The 23,078-nt window shown below is 39.7% G+C and overlaps 1 protein-coding gene across 3 annotated transcripts in view; it reads right to left on the reverse strand.

The window, feature by feature from the left end:
* LOC136864761 (galactosylgalactosylxylosylprotein 3-beta-glucuronosyltransferase S) overlaps positions 1-23,078 on the reverse strand; it is a 135,946-nt gene that overhangs the window by 32,102 nt on the left and 80,766 nt on the right. For all 3 annotated transcript variants that reach the window (XM_067142127.2, XM_067142128.2, XM_068226414.1), the window contains exon 5: positions 2,748-2,954. In XM_067142127.2, coding sequence (XP_066998228.2) covers positions 2,748-2,954 — 207 coding nt within the window. The remainder of the gene's footprint in view (positions 1-2,747; positions 2,955-23,078) is intronic.

Here is a 23,078-nt window from a genome sequence, read left to right on the forward strand (position 1 = left end):
AGCCTATGGCGATAAAGAGTTGAAGATACTGCTATTTGCAGATGGTGATGTGATCTGGGGAAAGAACAGCAAAGAAGTGCAACAATAACTAGATGTACTGAATGAAAATAATTGAGAAGTATGGCATGAAAATCAGTACAGAGAAAAGCAAGACTATGGTGATGTCGAGAGGGGAAAGGCAAGGTAAGGAAAGGGCACTGTGAAAATTGGAAGTCAGAGTCTGGAAATTGTGGACAGCTTTAAATACCTAGTAAGTGAATTAATGCAAAATGCTAGGGTGGACATGGAGATTAGCAGGAGGGTACATCAGAGTAATGCATTCTACCAAAGTGTAACAAAACTTGTTTGGAGCAAAGAAGTACCAAGGAAAAGTAAAGAGATAATGTACAAAATGTACCCATACTGACTCAGACAGCAGAGATTAGGACCTTGACTAGCAGGCAAGGGAGTACAATTCAAGCCAGTGAGATGAAATTCCTAAGAAGTATGATAGGAAAGACAAGAAAAGACAGAGTGAGAAATGAAGATGTTAGGAAGGAAGTTGGGATAGGAAACCTAAATGAGAGAGTTGAAAAGATTAAACTAAGATGGTTTGGACATGTAAAGAGGATGGAGGAGAATATAATTACAAGACAGATGCTGGAGGCAAAGTGCGAGGGTAAGAGAGCAAGAGGAAGAACTAGAACACGGTGGATTGAATCAGTGAAGAGCAGCATAAGAAGATGAAATTTAGACTGGGACAAGATCGTGGAAGAGGAATGGTGGAAGGAAAGAGGAAGATGGAGAAGTGTCATCAATACATTGACCTGGCAGGAGCTGGACAAGGGGAAACGATGATGAAGTACTTTTCTCATGATAGACTTCGAAAACCTATACGCCTATCACTCCGAAAACTGCTTTCCTGTGAGGTAAAGCACGTCATTACTTCTACGTTAACCTTCCTGTCTCTCAGCATTGTGAAAATAGCCTAACAAATAAAACAACTGAGCATGTGTCCGACTTCATGGCTAAATGGTTAGCGTGCTGGCCTTTGGTCACAGGGGTCCTGAGTTCGATTCCTGGCAGGGTTGGGAATTTTGTATCGTCTTCATCATCATTTCACCCTCATCGCAACGCGCCTACGGGAGTCAAATCTAAAGATCTGCATCTGGCGAGCCGAACTTGTCCTCTGACACTCCCGGCACTAAAAGCCATAAGCCATTTTCACTGAGCATGAAACACAAAATCTCTTCCAGCCATTTTTATTTTAACACGACGTTAAGCAGGTTAATGGGAGAGTGCTACGTTAAATTAATGGAGAGTTTAATGGCCCGTTAATGTTAACGAAAACGAAGGTTGATGAAACAACCATTCTTTTAAAAATTCCGTTAAAGCAGTTTAACCTGATGTTAAATCCTTAATGGAGTTCAACAAAATCAGCCCTTAAAGTAGCTCCCTCTGTCGTAGAGTGTCGACCTCCAGATTCCCGCATCGCATGTTCAAACTCGACAAAGGTAGTTGGATTTCTGAAAGGTGGCAAAATGTTCCTTTCAGCACTACATGTCATACAATGTTGCCACGTAAAAGATCTCTGGTGACACATTTGGTGTTTATCTAACAAAATTAGTTAAAAGTTCTGCCACAGTTCGCCAAACAAAGATTCATTTCTCTGCCACCATGTACAGTACGACAAAACATCAAAACTGACATGTAGGCAGCCTAGATGGAGTCAAATCGAAATGCCTGTATGGTAGCTGAGGCCACAACATGATTATTTCTATTCACCAGACTTGACACTGAAAAGCTTCCAAAGTGCAAAAATTTAAATGTACTAAGTAGCTTATATGATGACATACTTTGAGACAATGACTCAAAATGTAAGTTCTGACAGTGATTAAAAATACGGGGAGTCTCTGTGGCTCAGGCGACAGCCTCTCACCGCTGAGTTCCATGGTTCAAATCCCGGTCACTCCATGTGAGATTTGTGCTGGACAAAGCGGAGGCGGGACAGGTTTTTCTCCGGGTACTCCGATTTTTCCCTGTCATATTTCATTCCAGCAACACTCTCCGATATCATTTCATTCCTGACCCAGTCGAATAACTGGAAACACGCTGTGGATTTTCATTCTCATTAAAATTATGATGGCTATTCGCTCACCTGTCCCATCCCCACACTCCTGAAGTATGATTTCCCCATTGAATCATCATGGACAGTGACTACCAAATAGCCTATTATGGAAATCTGAAATGTGCAATAAATTGACTTTTCTCTTATACCTTTATCAGTGTCTTTAAAACGTAAGCACAATTTACTTAGAGGGTGGGGATTATTTGAGTAAATACCAACAGGACACCATTTACCTGCATGTACAATTTTATATTACCGTATTTATGCGAATAATACCCGCACATTTTTAAAAAAAATTTGGGGCACGAAATTGGGGTGCGGGTTTTATTTGCATCAATATTGGCATTACTTTTTTCAAAATCAGTCTTTCTAAATTTAGGGTGCGGGTAAATACCCATATTTACGTGAATAATACCCGCACATTTAAAAAAAAAATTGAGGCACGAAATTGGGATGCGTTTTTTTGCGTCAAAGTTGACATTGATTTTTTTCAAAATAAGCCTACCTAAAGTTAGGGTGCGGGGATTATTCGGTGGCGGGGATTATTCGCGTAAATACGGTATGTTAATTAATTTGGTTAATTCATTGGTTATCACTAACATAATAGTAAAGTGAGGCAAAATCAGAATAAAGTACTTACCTGAGTACAAGAATTTCCTTTGGGTTCTATATCTTCCAAAGTCAACCCCAGGCTTCTAAGAAACTGATCTTCTTCATAACCAGCTTTGTATGGCATAGTGGCATTAGGGTGAAGAAGTAAAAATTCTATATTAACTGCAAATCCAGCCATGTCCACAGGAAACTTGCGCTTAGATGGCCAAGAATCGAAGAAGCCCGCAACTTTCCCCTGAAACAAGTAATTAAATACCATACAAAATTGTTTTACTGACCATATGAATACCACAAACAGGTAAGAATTTTGTAGTAAAATAAAGTTTCTTTGTCCTTACTACTCATTCATTCTCTTCACTGTCAAGAATCCCATCTAATGAAACAAGATAATGAATACCGAAGACAAAAATTTTGGTTCAGTCGAATAATTTTCTTCTCACCAATTTACACATACATTATAGGTTATAGAAGTTCTGTTAAACAAATCATAACTTTATAGAAAATTTCAGTTACAAACACAGAAACTTGGTCCTGCCTCGAGGATAAAATCAGAATAACAAATTTAGTCCTAAATTGCAGAGCATTTTTCAAAATAACTCTAAAAATCCATAATTCAACTGTACTGAAGTATCTACAGTAATTGATAAAGCAAATGATTAGTGTTGTCCTAAACAGCATAGCCAAATATTCAAGGGAGTAGAGTTCTGTTGATGTGCAAAAGCCTACCGGTCTCTCTTTTGCATGATAAAAGTGCAAGCAAACTTGAACTTTCAGACGACTGTTTGATATTACAATCATAGCAATGGTGCAATGAGTATTCCAAGGAATCCAAACCATAAGAACAAAACTTTAATTTTTAAAATCCCACTGACATAAGTTGAGACCTTTGCAAGAAAGCACAGGCATTTGCATAGTCATTTGAATTAACCAAGAGGGTAGTTTGGGTTGGCTTAAAAGATGTACAAGTAGATACAGAATTATATAGAATTTCTCTCAAAGAGTTTGCAGTAAGGAATTCCAACTGACATTGGACTTTTTCAATTGTGTACATTCAGGTACAAGACAATTCACCTAGAAGTTCAAGGATATGACACATATCTGTCACATATCGTTACATATTCTGATGTGTAATCACAATCAATCACCTATGTTGCCTTACTTGGGAGGACACCTTCAACAGAGCTCAACAAACCCTAGTCATTGTTCAGAAATGGCTAAACACCACATACTTTAAATGAAAATAAAACGAAATTCCTCTGCTTTTCGCATAATAAAACAATGCAACCCTCAGACAACCTAACACTTTTTAGCTAGTTGCTTTACGTCGCACCGACACAGATAGGTCTTATGGCGACGATGGGACAGGGAAGGGCTAGGAGTGGGAGGGAAGCGGCCGTGGCCTTAATTAAGGTACAGCCCCAGCATTTGCCTGGTATGAAAATGGGAAACCACGGAAAAACCATTTTCAGGGCTGCCGACAGTGGGGTTCGAACCTACTATCTCCCGAATACTGGATATTGGCCGCACTTAAGCGACTGCAGCTATCGACAACCTAACACTAAAACTCCACACACCAACTTGCAAAAATACTGAAAGCTGCAACTGTTATACTTTACAGAAATCAATAAATGTTTCATACCTAGGGATAATTATAGATATTTATCTGAAATGGAATTTTCATGCATCAAATTTGATCATTAAACTTCGGAAACTTATTTATATATTTTACAGAATTAGAAATGTTATTTTAATAAAAGCCTTGAAGTCTGTATACTTTGCCTTAGTTCAATCGCAACTGCAATATGGAATTAACAGTTGGAGTGGAATACTTGATTCACACTTGGCTCAGGTAAATACATGCCAGAACTACATACGGGAAGTCATGTACAGAAAGCCACTGATGTTTCCAACATATGAACTGTTCCAGCAAAGCATGGTACTTAACATATGACAGCTATTTGTGCAGTCAGTGACCCTATACATGCATAAAAATTTAAAGCTCTTCTGCAAAGAACACAAGTCAAAAGTTTGCACTAGGCTGCAAGACAGAACTGGAATAAGTATACCACGCCGGAACACTTTACTTAGACAAAGAAATCTAAGTTGTCTAGGGCCACGGATATACAATGCATTACCTGTGGACGTGATCAGTGGCAATCAGAATACCCTGAAGAGAAGGATATTCACATGGCTCATTAACAATTATTACAAAGTAGATCAACTTATAAATTTCCATTATAATATTTAAATCAATTAGCACACTATTCCTCTCAACTAAGAAACCAACCTTCTCCTTAACCCATGTCCCTCCTTTCCAACTTCCTGTTTATTACACCAAATTCAGAAAAACAGTTCATAAAATTACTGTAGTCAAATATCACCAAAATGATAATGGAGTAAATGATATTCACTAGATGTCATGATGTACATAATCTAGCTATTGTATTTTTGAAGCCCACACACAAGTTTACTTTATGTAGGATTCACACTGTATCTTTCACTACCTCTGTATGTATATGCAAGATCATCATCATCATCATTTCCCTTTATCCAGCTGTAGCCGGGTAGGGGCGAATATGGTTCCTCTCCACTTTCTTCGGTCTTTCCACCACTCCTCCTCCAACACTGTGTCCCAGTCCAGGTTTCTTTCTATAATGCTGCGTTGGATGGTATCCTTCCATCTCAATCGTGGTCGTCCACGGCCTCTCCTTCCTTGGATTTGCATTTCCATCACCTTTTTTGGCATTCTTTCGTTGCTCATTCGCTTTATGTGCCCAAACCATCTTAGTCGGCTCTTCTCTATCCTATCATTCATTTTTTCCACTCCAATTTTTTCAAAGATTTTTTCATTCCTTATTTTGTCTCTTCTACTCTTCTGTATCATACTCCTCAAGAATTTCATTTCGGCTGCCTGTATTCGACTCTCATCCTTCTTTGTCATTGTCCAAGTTTCCGCTCCGTAAGTTGTTATGGGTACGTAATACATCTTGTACATAGTATCCTTTGCTTCCATTGGCACATCTTTGTCCCATAACATGTTTCTTACACTATGATAGAAACAACTTCCAGCTTGAATCCTTTTACTAATCTCAGCATCCAGTCGAGCATTCTCCATTAATTCACTCCCCAGGTATTTAAACGTTTCCACTACTTCCAGGGGCTTGTCTGCAAGTCTAATCTGACCTTTCCCTTCTTTCTCCCCTCTAGTCATAACAAGAGTTTTACTCTTTTCTACACTTATTTTCAATCCACATTCTTCAATCTTCCCATTCACCTCATTCAACTGTTCTTGAACCTTCCTGTCATCTTCTCCCCAAATCACAATATCATCTGCAAATAACATCATGTTCATTTCTCTTCCTCCATATGCTGCTTTTGCTGTTCTCATGATGTCATCCATTACTATTGTAAACAGGATTGGTGATAGAACACTTCCCTGTCTCAGCCCACTAGTTATTTTGAACTAACTTGTCCTGCCAACTTGTGTTTGCACGCAACTACAACATTCCTTATACAATGCCATGATCATTTTTATTAATCCCTGTCCAATTCCTTTTTGCACCAGACTGTCCCAAACTTTCGTCCTAGGGACACTGTCATATGCCTTTTCAATATCAATGAATGTCATCACCATATCATTCCCGTACTCCCAATGCTTTTCCATTAGTTGTCTCATAATGAAAATGGGCTCTATTGTTGACCTTCCACTTCTGAAACCTGTATCTGATTTTCAACCCTCAACCTTATTCTACTTTCCAGTATCCTTTCCATTATCTTAGCAACATGGGATATTAGAGTAATTCCCCTGTAGTTCTTCAAAACTTTCTTATCACCTTTCTTGAAAATTGGGATGATTATTCCTTTTTGCCAATCCTCAGGGACCTCCTTATTCTCCCAGACATTCCTGAGAACCCGATATGTCCACTGCAGGCCTACAGTTCCAGCTGCCTTTATCATCTCCACTGAAATTTCATCTATTCCAGCAGTTTTTCCATTCTTCATCTTTCTTACTGCCATTTCAATTTCATTCATTGTAATTTCTTTATCCATTTCTTCATCAACTAATTCCCTTTTCTGGTCGTCCGTTCTTATGTTCAGCAGCTTCTGAAAATACTCTCTCCATCTCTTTCTTATTTCTTCTGGCTTTGTTAAAATTATGCCACCTTCATCCTTCACAAATCTGGTGTTTACTTGATCTCTCTTTTTGTTTCTTAAGATACCATACAGTAATTTCTTGCTGCCCTGCGCATCATCTCTCAATTTCTGTGTGAATAAGGCCCAGCTTTTCCTCTTTTCTTCCTCCACTACTTTCTTGGCCAAATTCTTTGCCTCCACATATTTTCTTCTACTTTCTTCAGTCTTAGATGTTTTCCATGCTTTCCATGCCATTTTCTTTTCCTTCACTTTAATCTTTACCCTACCATTCCACCAGTGTGTTTCTTTGTCTTTCACATTTCCTGATGTTCTACCACACACCTTTTCTGCACATCCAACCAGTGCTTCCTTAAATCTTTTCCATTCCTCTTCAACATTCCCCACCTCTGTCATGGGTACCAAGGGTATTATTTCCCTTTGAAATTCTTCTTGTATGCTTTTCTCCTTCAACTTCCATACTTTAATTCTTTTCTCTCTTCTTAATTGGGGTTTTTCAATCTTTCCAACTTTCAATTTTCCTATCACAACTCTATGACCTCCACCAAAGGCTTCTTCAGGCATGGCTGTTACATCTACAAGGTTCTTCCGGTGTTCTTTCTCTATGATTATATAATCAATCATGGTCTTTTTTCGTCTGTCTCCCCAACCATACCTTGTAATCTTCTGACTGTTCTTCTTCCTAAACCAGGTGTTTCCAACAATCATTTGATTCCTCATGCAAAAATCCACCAACAACTCGCCTTCTGGATTTACATTTCCATATCCAAAGGGCCCTACAACATCTTCCTTTCCTTGTCTTTCCATTCCAACTTGTGCATTTAGATCTCCCATCAATAGTACTTCCTTATCTTCTATCTGTCTCTCCACTTCCTCTAAGAAGTCCTCTAGATGTTCATCTATGCAACCAGTTTGTGGGGCATACAACTGAAATAGATCTTTCACGCCATTTTCAAACTGGAGTCTCATCATCATCATCCTATTGCTGAGGTATTTTGTATATTCCAGATATTCTTGGATTTCTCTTCTAAGTATGATGGCCGCTCCATTTTTTGCTTCAGGTCCTCCGCTGTAATACAGCCTGTATCCATCTCTCAGAGGGATCTCCCCTGTACCCCTCTTCTTGGTCTCGCACAGTCCAAGTATGGCTATATCTTTTTCTATCATGAAGTCAACCAGTTCTTCTGTCTTTCCCATCAGTGTCAGTACATTAACTGTTGCAATTTTGATGTAGTTTGGTGCTGGTTGCCCATTTTTCACAGTTCCCCCAGCACCTGAAGAGCTGCGCGTCGCTTTGAGCAGGGGACGCCCTAACCTTTTCCGAGGCACCATATCTGCTTTGTCCATATAGGACATTGTTACGATGGGCTCGCCACACCCAAAGGCATTTTATACCTACTGCCAGGTTCAAAATTAGGCCGCCCCTAACATGGAGATAGACGCCTTTCGTAGCCGCTCCTCTGGAGTACAGACGCTACGGGTATGCCCCTTCCGCCATCTCCGCCGTAGATGCCGTTGAGGTCTTCACTCGTAACCCTGAGCTGGGACCCATACCAGATGTTACACACCGGGTCAGTGTGCTCTGGGACTCACATAGGCAGGGACACCACTCCCTGGGTAGGGCTGCCTCCGAAGAGGGTCCCTACCTGCTACCTATTATATGCAAGATATTGATTGTAAAAAAAACCTTGTAAATTCAGTACAATAAATGACATTTTTCTTCTGTACTCAGCTCACACTATGTATAACTAGAGACAACAGGGAAGTTTCTGCACGGTGGAATGTACGATACAGTATTCTAGGGAAGCACAACTTCCTACCTGATTGCAAATGTATGAGAGCAAATCTTGTGAAATGGAGCAACTCATACCTGTGCATCACCATAACTGCTTATGGAAGAACTCATAATATGTCAATCAAGGTTTGTATGCAAAGAATTTGTTTACATTTCAGCACATTTTATTAATTGCCAAGGTGGGTGGGAAAAGTAAGGTATTAATGAAACACACGTTAAATTAGAGGAACATCTGGTTAAGTGACAGAATTACTATGTAGGTTTTAAAACTTGTATGAAGATTGGATAGTGTGAAGTAAAAAAAGCTTGATTAATACTTACTCATAAAAAGGAGCTTCTTGACAAAAACTTCCTAACAAAAAGGACTCGAAGTGTTAGTGAAAGAAAATACTCCTCTTGAAGAGATGAAATGGAGTGTTGAGTGAGTGGATTGGTGAAAGTTCTAGTGAGGGATGTGTGAGCGAGTTGCAAAAACACATGTTTCAATTCTCCTTCACTTCAGAAGGTATTAAAAGCATAATATTAAGAGTGTTAGGTAAGTGCTTACAGAAGTTGAAAAACAACTTACATGAGCCTTAACATAACACTGCATAGTGTAAGCTACTTCTCCTACCCTAATTTCATGTGGTAGTAATTAATGCTGGAATGTTCGTCCGATTGAAACTGTATGGGTAAACTACAGCATAGTAATAAAAGTGAAACTACATATTATTTACATTTACAGATGCTCATGAATGGGTGTATGGTATTGTCTAAGTTCCTTGCAGGCACATTGGCACTCCATGAAGTATGGATCAAACACTCCTGAAAACAGTTTGGCTGCGTGGCTAATGTTAGTCAATTATTCTGGGCAATGCAATGATGGAATGTAAGGAATTCAAGTTCGCATTAGCTCTTTTCTAATCCAGGAAATGAACAAATACAAGAAATACACATACCCCTTGTAATTAGGTTTATCCGTCCAAGTTCAGTAGTGTGATGCACAGTCTCGCACAATCACAAAGATTAAAATTAAAATCAATGAGGTCTGTTGATGTCTAAAAGTATCCATCCTATCAATGTTTGAATCATAGTGCTACAAAAGTCCATTGTCAACTGATGCAATATACAGTAAAACCTGGTTAATTCGAAGTCGTTGGGACTAAAAAATCGGACTTCGAATTACGTGATTTCGAATTAACCGCCAATTCATAATTCAGAAGTGCCAACCCTTGCCGCGTTGAACCCATAATTCTATGATGAAAAATAATTCCAGATATTTATTTCAGCTACAAACAACTTTTTTGAGAGTAGCCATGTTTTTATTTCAAGAGCCTCACTCTCTCGTGGGAACGAACTCACCGTGCCAAACGAGCCGCGAGCTCGTGAAATGCCGGGACACTTCGGTTGACCTCGAGTACCGAATAATTTATTGTTGAGGTGGTCCAGTCTGTCTGGTGTCAGTGATCCATTCTCTGAGGAGTTTTATGCTGGTTTCGTGAAGGATACGGTCTGTCAGTCGGTTCTTGGTGTGATATTTCAGTCTCACACATGCTGGTATAATTCTGTTGTCCCTGCAGCGTTTCAGAAAGGCGAGTCGAGCCAGGTAGTTACTCATTTCCTTCGAAGGTTGTTGAACTGCCTAGTAGCTTTGAAAATATCCTCCCTGTAAAGGTTTCATTTCTTAAGAGGTGAAGCTTCCACGGTGTGAAGAATTATTTAGTTTAATTTCCGGGTTGAACCGTGTTGTAGTTGTCTACATCACGTACAGTTTGCCGACGTTTCGAATACATTGCAGTGTTCTTTGTCACTACCTGGGAGACTGATTACCTAGGATCGAGTAGGGGTATTTCAGTCGCCTTGACAAAGAATACTGCAATGCATTCGAAACGTCGGCAAACTGTACGTGATGTACAGACAACTACAACACAGTTCAACCCGGAAATTAAACTAAATAATTCTTCACACCGTGGAAGCTTCACCTCTAAGACACGGTTGGTGTTATTTGACTGTTATAACAAATTTCTATTCAGTAAATTTCATAAATTACGAGACGATAATTTATCATTAAATCGGAAACATTGTGGAATGAGATATTGGACGTTATTAAAGCGATGGTTTGGCTGTGTAGATTCACTGAATTTCGCTTCACTGGATAGTTTATGGATATGAATGTTTGGAATAGTGAGATGGTAGGCGATTTTTGGGCCTCACCCTAGAATTTCAGTGTGGATTTTTGCTATGGTGATGATTACTGTTTTGGCGATATTCACGTAATGTTAGACGTGTGCTGAAATTCCTTATTATTTTTTGCAAACTTCATTACGTTTGTCGAGATCGTGTTTGAGTTGTGGATTGATTACCATGTGTTATTTATTTTCAATTTCACGTTTATTAACAAGATAGGGACTTTGTTGCATTTCCCGACTTGCGTTCATTCTGTGGCAAGATTCGTTTCATTGTGTGCTACAGTTTCGACAAGGTTTCCAGCTAAATATCAAAGAACGTGTTTGAAGTTACGATTTTCGCCTGACATCCTAGAGGATGCGTCGACGTCCCAGTTTCCGCTCGACGATAGATTTAGGACGTCGCATGTTATCATAGGAATATACTGATGATGAGACGTCCCATTTTACACTCAACAATAGATTTAGGAAGGTGTGTGTGTGTGCATAGATGTTAGTGTTAGGGTGTGTAGCCATTATGTAGGCCCGACGATAAGTTTAGGGTGTCGTCTGTATATATTCAAGTCTTAGATTAGGTGTTTTTGTGAAGTGACTTGAACGATGGTAGTGTCTGCAGTAGTGTATGCAATACGAAGAGCGCTAACGAAGTAATATTGAGGCCATGTTTCGGTACAGCCCTTACCAGCTGGAAGGTGTTTAACTAAGATTATGGCACCACTAGTGGCATGAACGTGCGTGTTGTCCAATATTGGATACCGAGCTAACGGTGAATGAATATTTACTGCTGTTTGTCATGCGCGTTTTGAGTTCCTTAACTTCAGTATTTTATTTTAGTTACGGACTTAATTGTTTTGTCGTTCAGACGTCCGATTGCTTTGTTAGTGTGCGTGTTGACACGTAGCTTCTTTATATGAGACTTGAGTTATGAATGCGGGTTCGATTTGTCAGCTGGGAATATATTTTATTTCAATTTTTCGTTCTTTCATTTTTATAATAGTTGATTGTGGTCGATCAATAACTTTGTAGTTAGTTTGTTGGGACAAACAATAAGTAGATGGATCTGTAATGGTAGTCGTTGTTGTAAAGGAAAGAATTCCCTAGATTTTGATTTTATTTTACCAGGTGGACTTGTAATTTTATTAAACTTAACGTAACCATTTATAACCTGAAAGTTGGTTTTATAAGAATATTTTTCAAGTGATTTACCACTTTTTCATTAACTTCATTGCTTGGCATTTCTTCTAAATGCATGATGAATAAGTGTTTCCTGCATTTCGCAGTTTTGTTCCTTCAGAACGACGTAACGTAAGATCCTCTCGCATTGAGTTGTTGTTGGTTCCTTCTGAACAGCCGTTTGGGTGATGCATATTTCAGCATCGGGATTATTCCATAACTTAAGGGTGTCGAGATGACAATACATGGTAGAATTTTATTTTTAATTATGACTGCTGCTGTCAACTTGTAGTGAACACCATGCTTTCCAACCTATCCAAAGCAACCGACAGTCAATTTGGTTCGATGAAGGGTCCATTCGGCGGGTGTTCCCATATCCGATAGGGTATTTGACTGGTGGATAACCTTAATTGAAAGTAAATATGAAATTCTACTTGTTGAAGGTCAGATTTTCCACAGATCGTGTGGATTAATTCTCAGTTATCATTTGGATCAATAGGTGCCTGATTTTCAGGTTTCTTTACATTTTTCTAGTTTTTGCTGTAATTCTTTGATAACTGTAACTAATAAAACTAACGCCATGCAATGTGACTGTGTTTGAAACATTAAAAAAGTTTTTTTTTAAATGAATGATTTTATAAAAATAAATTTTTGCATTTCATTAATTCAATAAAAGTTAGTAAGCACACACTTGCTCCTCATTTCAAGTAGTTAGGCTCTCTTCTGAACCTCATCGTTTGGTTAAGATCGTGACCGAAATATTTCCGCTACGACCCCAAGATTTAAGAGTTCGATATTGCTCTATTGCAGCAGCTGTGGCTGACCAACGATGGAATGGTAAGTTAAAGGGTTCAACGTTACAAAATATTCTAAGGCCCATTACTGCATGCAGTTAACCCTGATTTACAGTTTAAACCTTTCAAATACCACGGGGGGGGGGGGAAGAAAAAAATCTATTTCCAAAATGCATCCAAGAAGGTGCATTAGGGTATTCAAATAATGCACTTGGATAACTCATTATCAAACATAACCTCTCGCAACGAAAGAAAGGATTTTTTTTTTTTTTTTTTTTTTTGCTATTTGCTTTACGTCGCACTGACACAGATAGGTCTTATGGCGAAGATGGGATAGGAAAGGCCTAGGAGTTGGAAGGAAGCGGCCGTGGCCTTAATTATGGTACAGCCCCGGCATTTGCCTAGTGTGAAAATGGGAAACCACGGAAACCATCTTCAAGGCTGCCGACAGTGGGACTTGAACCCACTATCTCCCGATTACTGGATACTGGACGCACTTAAGCGACTGCAGCTATCGAGCTCGGCGAAAAAAAAAAAAAAGCACGATTCAAAGACGAGGTGAAATCTATGCTGGCTCCCATGTGCAAGTGCTTTATTCATTGGATTACTGTATAGTATGCAGATGCCCTGTACTTGCACAGAAAGTATCCGATTCCCTTAAAACATCGTGGCTAAATAAACTTTCCTATGACGAGGGGAGAAAGTCTCTCGTTTCCTTCTGCATGACAACACAATAGAGTCACTCTATCCTTGTATGATTTCCCGCCATAGCACTTCTCTTGTATTTCAGAAATGTAAACACTTGCCGCGTCACGAAGTATTCTAAGACCCATTAATGAATGCAATCACCTAGATTCACAGTTTAAGCCTTTCAAATGCCACGGAAAAAACTATTTCCAAAATGTATCCAACAAGGTGCATTTACAACTTGGAATAAAACACTAACAAACATAACCTCACACAATGAAAGGAAAAAAAATCACACGATTCAAAGATGAGGATAAACTATGCTGGTTCGCCTGTGCAAATGCATTATTCTTTTGGATTACTCTACCATTAGCATTTTCAGATGCCTTGTACATGCACGGAAAGTGCCTGATGCCCTTAAAACATTGTGGCTTATCGAACTACCCTATGACGAGGGGAGGAATTCTCTTGCTTCCGTGTGCATTGAAACACAGTAGCCTACAATGACCCTCACCCTTGTTCGATTTCCCAGCTGGCACTTTCTCCTTTAAAACCATAAGATCGTTTGGGCTCGGCATTAAAAGGAAGCAATGCAGTTTTATCAGCAATGACAATATTGTTTGGTGCCTACGAATAGATTATATGAGCCATGCTTTTTCGTCAACTGTCTGCATCGCCAGTGTTCGCGGATTCTGTTTCTTCGCACACTGCCTGCTGCGTGATATTACGGCGTTCTTTAAAATGTTGAATACAAAAGAATTCCAATTTCACTCAAACTTAGCAATTATGAAGCACACTGCAGACACACCAAAGTGTGTGAAAGTGCAGAAAGTTACCCCTGCACGTTCCGGAAGATGCGTTCTATCATGACGCGAATAAATTATGAATTTAAATTACTCTGTAACACACTATAGTTTTAAAATGTAAAGACAGTTTCGAATTAAAAGTCTGAATTTCGGTAATGAGGCCGACATTGTACTTTGAATTATGAATTATCCGTATTTCGAATTAAACAATTTAAATAACATGCAAAACCGTATCTTATGTTTCCGGGAACGAGAGATTCTTTGAATTAGGCGGGATTTTGAATTAACCGATTTCGAATTATCGAGGTTCCACTGTACTAATTTGCCTAATGACGCTGTTTGTGCTGGTAGCAAACAAAGCAAGTCCAGCAACGTTTCAGTTTGCATTTCAAGTCTGTCGAATAAGTGTTTTGAAAGAATTTTAGAAGTGACATTATTACTACTACTACTACTACCATTCTTTTTGCAATTTTGAACTAATTTTGCAATTAATATGGCAATATCTCACAGATGTGGAGGCTCCAACAAATCGATCCCATATAAGCAATAAATACATTTCAATACCGACTTATCGATTATCATTATCTTATTACTTGTGAAGGGCGGAAAAAAGTCCATTTGACATTCCACGTCTTACGATGTCGGCATGTAAAAGATCTCTGGTAACACATTTGATGTTTGCCCAACAAAATTTATTAAATCACAGCCATAGACGTCCAAGAGAGTTTCGGTTTACTCGGTTTGCTATCTAGTAGGCCTAGAGAAAAACGGAACATCGAAATTGATGAGCAGACAGCCAGATGGCGTCAAATCGAAATGTCTGCAACACGGTAGCTGAGGCCATACGATTATTATTATTATTATTATTATTATTATTTTTATCTTGCAATTCGATGTATTGAAATTGATTCCTACATTATCTAGTAATTCTACAAGTGCCGGGAGCCAATATTGTATGTTCAGGCTTGATCTGAATACGTGCCAGTAAATCTACCAACACAAGGCTGATGTATTTAAGCACCTTCAAATACCACCGGACTGAGATACAATTCAAACTGACAAGTCGGGGTAAGGAAGCCAGCTCCTCAACCGTCTGAGCCACTCAGCCCAGCAATTGGAACAGTTTCTCTATACAGTAGAACCTCGATTATACGTTCCCGGAAACTACGTTTTCCCATATTATTCGTTCAAATTACATGGTCCCGCGTGCATCCTAATTAAATCACGTTGTAAAAATCCCTCATTATCCATTCCTCGAAGAAACGATTTCCCGGATCAACCGTCCAGAAATTTCAGTCCCATCAATGCTAAATCCTCGATCACGTGTTTTTCAAGAAACTGTATCTTACAAAAGGACGGCTATGGCATATTTACGGATCTTGGTGTTGATGTCCTGTCATTGTGGTAATTTGAAGATGTACTGTACTGGAAAAGTGTTCGGCGGTGAACTTGCATAAGGGATCATCTTGGCATCACATTCGGGTAGTAGTGTTTAGAGAATCCTCGGAAATCATAAAGCACAGAGTGCCCACGACAATTGGAAGGAGACTGAGTGCATTTCGACAGCTCTACTTGAAGACGGAACGAGTTTCGTCAAGTGTATGTACTTGCAAAACGTCTACATTATGTCCAGGATTAGATGTTTATTTTTTTTTTACTTTTTTCGAGTGTGTCGCCGAAGAGGTAACACAAATTTTGTATTTTAATATTATCGTATACGATTATGTTATAGAGACCAGAACAGAAGTTGCATCTTACATACATAAAGCCATGGGAGGTTTTGGGATTGCCAATTACTGTTTTCGTAATCTATAATCTTCATTTCTGTATTGACGAATTGCACAATTAGAAATAGGAAAGGATTTCCACCTATCAATACTTGTTTATTGCACTTATTATGCTACAGGACCGGTTTCGACCCCATACATAAGGTCATCTTCAGCTGAAGCATACATTCATACCTATGTGATGAAACTATGATTAAGATTGTATTGTCTAAGGAATTGTCTAATCCGATATAATGAACACATAAACGCAGTAAAACACAATAATTTTTCCTCAATAGCCCAACATGTCGTAGACTATAAACACAGTTTCACAAACATCGAGAACGACATGCAAATCCTGAACATACACCCCAACATAACAGAAGAATTTTACATCACTCTAGATCAGTATACCAATCCAAATTACAACATTAAAAAAAAAAAAAACCTAACATCATCTTCAATACAGTTATTCCCGCCCTAAAAAACTCTTACCTTAAGATAATTAATAAACAGAACATGACATGCAACAGAAAAACATTAAACAACACACCCAGCTCCACCCCCACCCCCACAACAGCAACTCTAACTACCCCTCCTTCCCTTCCCCTCACAGCAGCTAGTATGAGCCCAAGAAGAACACTAAGTAGTACACAACAAGGTCGCATATCAAACACAACTCAGCCACACCAACAACAGTAAGTACATATTCAAATTAGCACACACAACCCTTAGACATTCCTCCAACATAAATATCGCTCATAGCTCAATCTTATCTTCCACAGATAAATATAACATCCCTGCACAGCTACAAATGGGGAAAGGAGCCACTACTTTGAACCCAATGTCACTCAAATTTTATGATTTGATTTTAACATAAGGCAACAGATTCAACACACAGCAGAGCTGAACATATTTTAGCCTAATTCTATCCATACGCTTGGCACCCTTTTAAAATTGGAAAGTGTTTTATTCTGTGTATATACATAAAGATAAAATCTTTTACTCATACAATTTTATAAGCAAATCATACCATTTAAACTTCAGGAACAGCAACCAAGTGTACAACTATGTAAATAAGACTTGAACACAGAAGTTAACAGATGAATTGAACAACACGCAAGACACGAACATTCATGTACATGAAGTGTTCCTATATACTGTATTCATCTTACATATATGTATTAGTTTTAAGTAGAGATGTGTTTTATAAACTAATTTTTAAGACCTTAAACATATTATTTTAGACACAAAATTGCATTGTTGCAAATAGTAACATATACGCCAGTTCACATTACGACAATTCTCATTTGGATGTGACCAAATGTTTATAATCATATGGCATTCCTTAGACAATACAATCTTAATCATAGCTTCATCACATAGATATGAATGTATGCTTCAGCTGAAGATGACCTTATGTAAGGGGTCGAAACTGGTCCTGTAGCATAATAAGTGCAATAAACAAGTATTGATAGGTGGAAATCCTTTCCTATTTCTAATTATTACTGTTTTTGTCCAAATATAAGGTTATAAAAGCCACAGTCGTTTTATTTGCGCATGTTACATTAAAAAACTTTGTATTATTTCGCACTCGTACCGACTTGTACAGCAAGCACACTTTCCAGCTGAGCTCAATGTCGCGAATAATCGTAATTTCGGAAGTGTTAATGATATTTTTTCTCTTTCCAAATTGATTGTGATTAGTGACGGGCAGAACTAAATACAATGCATTCGAGAACTTGAGGACTGATACTTTCGAAACCATATTCTCGAGTTCAACATAACCTTTAAAAGTCGATGTAGGCCTAATTTACGCGCTACAAGATTTCCATAAACTGGCTAGGAACAGTAGGCCTATACCGGTGACCAAATTACAATGGAAGATTAAGAAAAAAAGGATTTTGCCACCATGTTGAATGATTTTGTATCTAATGTGCTTCATTTTATTAGATTAGAGAATGAAAAACTACTTGGGGTCGATTGTTGTTGGGCTTGGCGTTACGGGTATTAGATTTTTCGAAGAGTTTGGCTGATCAAAGTTGCTGAATTGAAATAAGTTTTCAAAGGAATATGATGAAGTTTTCAGTGGAAACTGACAAAGTTTCCCCGGTAAAACTGAATATAAAGTTTCGAGATTTTTAAGTCGCGTACCGGTAATTACAGTTTGAAGCCAGCCCCACGGTCTACCTTGCCTGCCTCTCACCCGGAGGGCCCGGGTTCGATTACTGACCTGGTCAGGCATTTTTACCTGGATATGAGGGCTGGTTCCAGGTTCAGTCATTCTACGATTGCCTTTAATTGAGGAGCTATTTAAAGGTGATATGGCGACCCCGGTCTAGAGAGCCAGGAATAATGGCCGAGAGGATTCGTCACACTGACCATGCGTCAACTCGTAATCTGCAGGCTTTCGGACCGAGGGCGGTCGCTTGGTAGGCGGAAGGCCTCTTGGGGCTGTAGTTTGGTTTGGTTTAGGGGCGGTTGTACGATTATAAGTACACATATTTCATTTTTTTGATATTTAGCCAAATTGTTGATGGTTCATTCATTCCCGGATTTTCCGTTTTCCAGTGTTATACATTTTTTCCGTGGTCCCTCCAAAATCGGAGAATCGAGGTTCCACTGTATTGCATGTAGTATTAAATCCAAAATATCTAGGCATTTTGTATATTTCTCTGCGGGGCTAAATTCCAGCACCTCGGCGTCTCAGAAAACTGTAAAAGTAGTTAGTGGGACGTAAAGCAACATTATTATTACATTTCTACACGCTCTTTCTGCCCAGATCCATCTCTGGTGAAACACACTGTCCATTCTTGTGAAGTCCAAGGGAATATTGCTACACATATAACTAACTACAGTCTGATATCCTTGCATGTCGGTACAAGGCCCCCACACAGGGCTTACAATGGTTATCATGGCGGACCTTGCGGACTGTAGGTCAGCCAGGTTGGCAATGGTGAAGGCTGGTTTTTCGGCAAGAGAAGTTGGTTGTAGGGAAGGCTCTCCTGCTTCTATTGCTTGGTGATGGGCTTTATCGGTAATATGCTAAAAAAAACACAGGCATTCTATGAGCCACCCATGTATCCCTAATTGAGAACAAGATGAGGCCTTCCTGGCAGCACTAAGACTCATTCCGCTCAGCTGTTCCAAGGACTTTGTCATACTTTCCTGGTGCAGTGCAAAAGTGATGTTTTCCTGCGGACATATGGGGTAGAAACCTGTACAACGTGAACCCAATGCCATGTACGAAGCTAAATACATTGGCACCTCTGAACTGACACTAAGGATACGATGAAGACCCAGTGCAGTGGATTTGGTCAAAACTAGCGAAAAGAAAACTGCTAGGAACTGGACTCGGGCCTCTTACAGATAGAAGAAACATAAAAGAGACGCAAAGAAATAAAAAATAACGGTGATAAGGGTAAGAACATAAATTTATCACGGAGAGAAAATCAAAAGAAAATAGTATAAGTAAAACAAGGGGGCCAAAAATCAAATGGGTAATGTAAATAATATGTGGCCCGTGATTAAAATACACCAGACTCAATGGTAAAAGTACTTTCACAAACGCTTACCTTCGTAAAGGACGTGAAGCAAAGTTTAGCATAAAGATATGGCATCTATATAAATTAGCTGAAGCATATGAATTTAGACAGTATAAAACATTTCTTTATAGCACGTCGGGTCAAGGCAGTCATAAGATTAGAGAGTAATAGCCTCACATCGTAACGTACTCTCATTCGATTCCACCGTCAAGGCATCAAGACTCTCAACAATAAAAATCACATCCCCCGAGAATACAATACCATTAAGTAAAAGGAGCATAAAATGGAGAAGAGGGAAGGGTGCACCGAGCTCTTAAAATTCAACCAGAGAGAAAAAGGAAAAGGGGCGGTTACCATGGTTTCACGCAACACAACAAGAAAATATGGAAAGACAACCCTCAAGGAATAAAACATATTAAACTAGAAAATAAGTAAGGAAAGCCAATGACGGCGATATGAAACGATCAATAAACAGGTAAATTAAGCACGTATCACGAATTAAACGTCAGAACCACCCACGCTCACACAGAGACCAAATAAAGGGATGCATAAGAGCGTCGACGTACAGTACATAATAAATAAACAACCGTTCTCGAGCTCAGACAGTATGAACCAGAAAGTGGTCCATCAAAAGAGACGGAGTGTCTCCAACACCAAAACACACAGAAGCAGGCAAATCGCGTAGTTAGCTAGAATTCATACCAGATCAATGAAATGGATATGAATTATACAGAACACGCAATAAAATAATACGAGATGAGCTCAAGCGGAATGTTAATGAAGCGACATGGGTAAAAGGTCTTGGAAGCACACAGCAAACAATCTCATACACACATGAATCCTTGTTACCTTCTATTCTCAAAATAAACACAGCGGATGAATAAAAGAAAATCAAGGTTAACACAGGAATAAATCAGAAAAACACGTAACGAGGGAAGCCTTTCTAACCCAACTAAAAGAAGATTAAAGAAAAATAAATACCTCGATTATATAAGCAAACAGCATACTCAAAAGGTTGAGATGTGTACAAAGATATCTTGAATTTCTTAAAATATCTTTTATAAGCCATAAAGGCGACTTGAAAATCGAATCCTTCCATCTTCTCAAGTCGAAAGATCTCAAAAAAAATCCATCAGAAAGATAATCCAAAAAGACGGGGCAAAAGAAATGCTTTGACCTATCCTATCGTACAAGATGCCATCTGTCGGAATAGAGAAGGATTACATAGTGCTAACGACACATGATGGGAAAGAGTAATAGTTCATAGATACTACAGTTCGCTAGGAACGTGAAGACATCAGAAAAAGTAAACGTACCATAAAATAATATGGTGCAGTAGACCTCCTACAGAAGTAATAATTTTTCCTAGGGTTGGTTTACCTCACACGGTGCCAAGATGCTGGGAGCTCGCAATGCCAAGATTTATGAACAGCATTTGAGCCTCTAGTTGATTCATACCCCAAAGGCAGTTCAGCTCCGCAGGCAAGGATCGAGATGATACATTGGTGTCCTAATAGTTGTGACCTGAATCCCATACAAAATGTCTGGGGTCTAATGAAGAGAACTCTGTGGGTACGCCATCGTCGCCCAAGCTCAGAGAAAGAGCTGTGGACAACAGTGCTCAACCTTTGGGAAGAACCGGTCCTTAAAGAGAGATTCTCCCACGCCCTCACTGCTTATGTGAACAATAGCAGGCAAAGGGCACGAGGGTCGGCAGACGTGGTACCGATATGTGTTAGATTTTGTTTTATTTTTAGAGAGAGACGTCAAGTCTCAAGGCACATTTTTACTTTCTTTCTCGATTAGTTCTTCAGAGGAAAGTAACCTCACAATATATACACTTACTGAGCAAATGTCATGGGATAGTGGAGCACTGATGCGCAGGTGTGCTAGCGGCAGTTGTTTAGGAGACCTTGTGAGCAGTGGCTGTGCATGTGACAGGTGTAACATGGAACGTCGTCATCACCTTTCGAACGGGGTATGGTAGTCTGTACCCGACGGATGGGAAGTGCTATTTCGGAACTGATGCGGGAATTCGGCTTCACACGATCAACCGTGTCCAGGTTGTATCATGAATGGTTTAATGCGGGTGTCATCATCCACAACAGACGAACGACTGGCCGTCCAGCCACCCTCGATGACCGTGAATGGCGACATCTGAGACAGATTGTCAATAGTGACAGATGGGCAACCGTGCAACAAATCACAGCTCAATTCAACACAGGCCATGCTAGGCACGTCTCTCAGTGGACAATCTGTAGGAACATGGGTTCTATGGGGTATGGGAGCCGGCTCCGCACAAGGGTGCCACTGTTAACCCGTCATCGGGCACAACAACGCGCATTTGTCGCCAGTCACCAGGGATGGACATTGGAACAATGGCATAACGTGATATGGTCGGAAGAATCATGATTTCAACTGCACCATGCCGATGGGAGGCACCGTGTATGGCGCAGACCACATGAAGCGCTGGATCCCGCCTGCCTCGAAGGTGTGGTACAGGACGCTGGTGTCTCTGTTATGGTCTGGGGTGCATTTTCCTGGTATGGAATGGGCCCCCTAGTTGTTCTGGAAGAGACTTTGAATGGTACGTGGTATGTTGAGCTGCTCGGAGATCATCACCCATTTTTGGCCTTCCAGTGCCCAGACGGTTCTGCGGTGTTTCAAGATGATAACGCGCCGCCACATCGCTCCCGCGCCGCCCAGGAATGGTTCCAGGAACATGCAGCGGAGGTCCAACAACTGCCATGGCCACCCAGGAGCCGCGATATGAACCCTATCGAGCATATCTGGGATGTCCTGGAATGCAGGCTCCGTGCCATGGATCCTGCACCCACGAACAGACCAGCATTGGCGACCGCTCTGCAAACGATTTGGTGTCAGCTGCATCCAGAGGACTACCAGGGACTTGTCGACTTATTTCCACGGCATCTCACTGCAGTTCGCAGGGCCAGAGGAGGCCCCACACGCTATTAGGCGACTATCCCATGACATTTGCTAAGTCAGTGTATCCCTGACATTGCTGTAAAGGTTCTGGTGTAATCCTGCCATTGGGACTTGGCCAAAACTGTGATCTAGAGTGCACTCTTCTTCTTCTTTTTTTTTTGAGAGACTTTATATATATATTGTGCCATTCCAATATTCCAGAAATAAAAATCAATCGAGTTGCAGTGAACGTGATTACTGACAACGAAATTAAACATAATGAATGACATTATAAAATGCCATGGAAGTTCAGAGTAATGCAATGTCGAAATATATAGGATCGTAACGGCAGTGAAAGACAAAGTAAGAATTCGAATTGTTAAAGAACCAACACTGTACAAATGACACAAATGAAGAGGCAAGCTTAGGAAGCAGACGTACTGCGACTGAGAAGCACACTGAATCTTTTACAATATCAAGAACGAAGATAATTTAAGAAAAAGAAGTTATCGCTGATAAAATAACAAAATAATGCAAAACAAAGAAGAATA

Source organism: Anabrus simplex, chromosome 2 (assembly GCF_040414725.1).
Source record: "Anabrus simplex isolate iqAnaSimp1 chromosome 2, ASM4041472v1, whole genome shotgun sequence".
NCBI classification, from domain to species: Eukaryota; Metazoa; Arthropoda; class Insecta; order Orthoptera; family Tettigoniidae; genus Anabrus; species Anabrus simplex.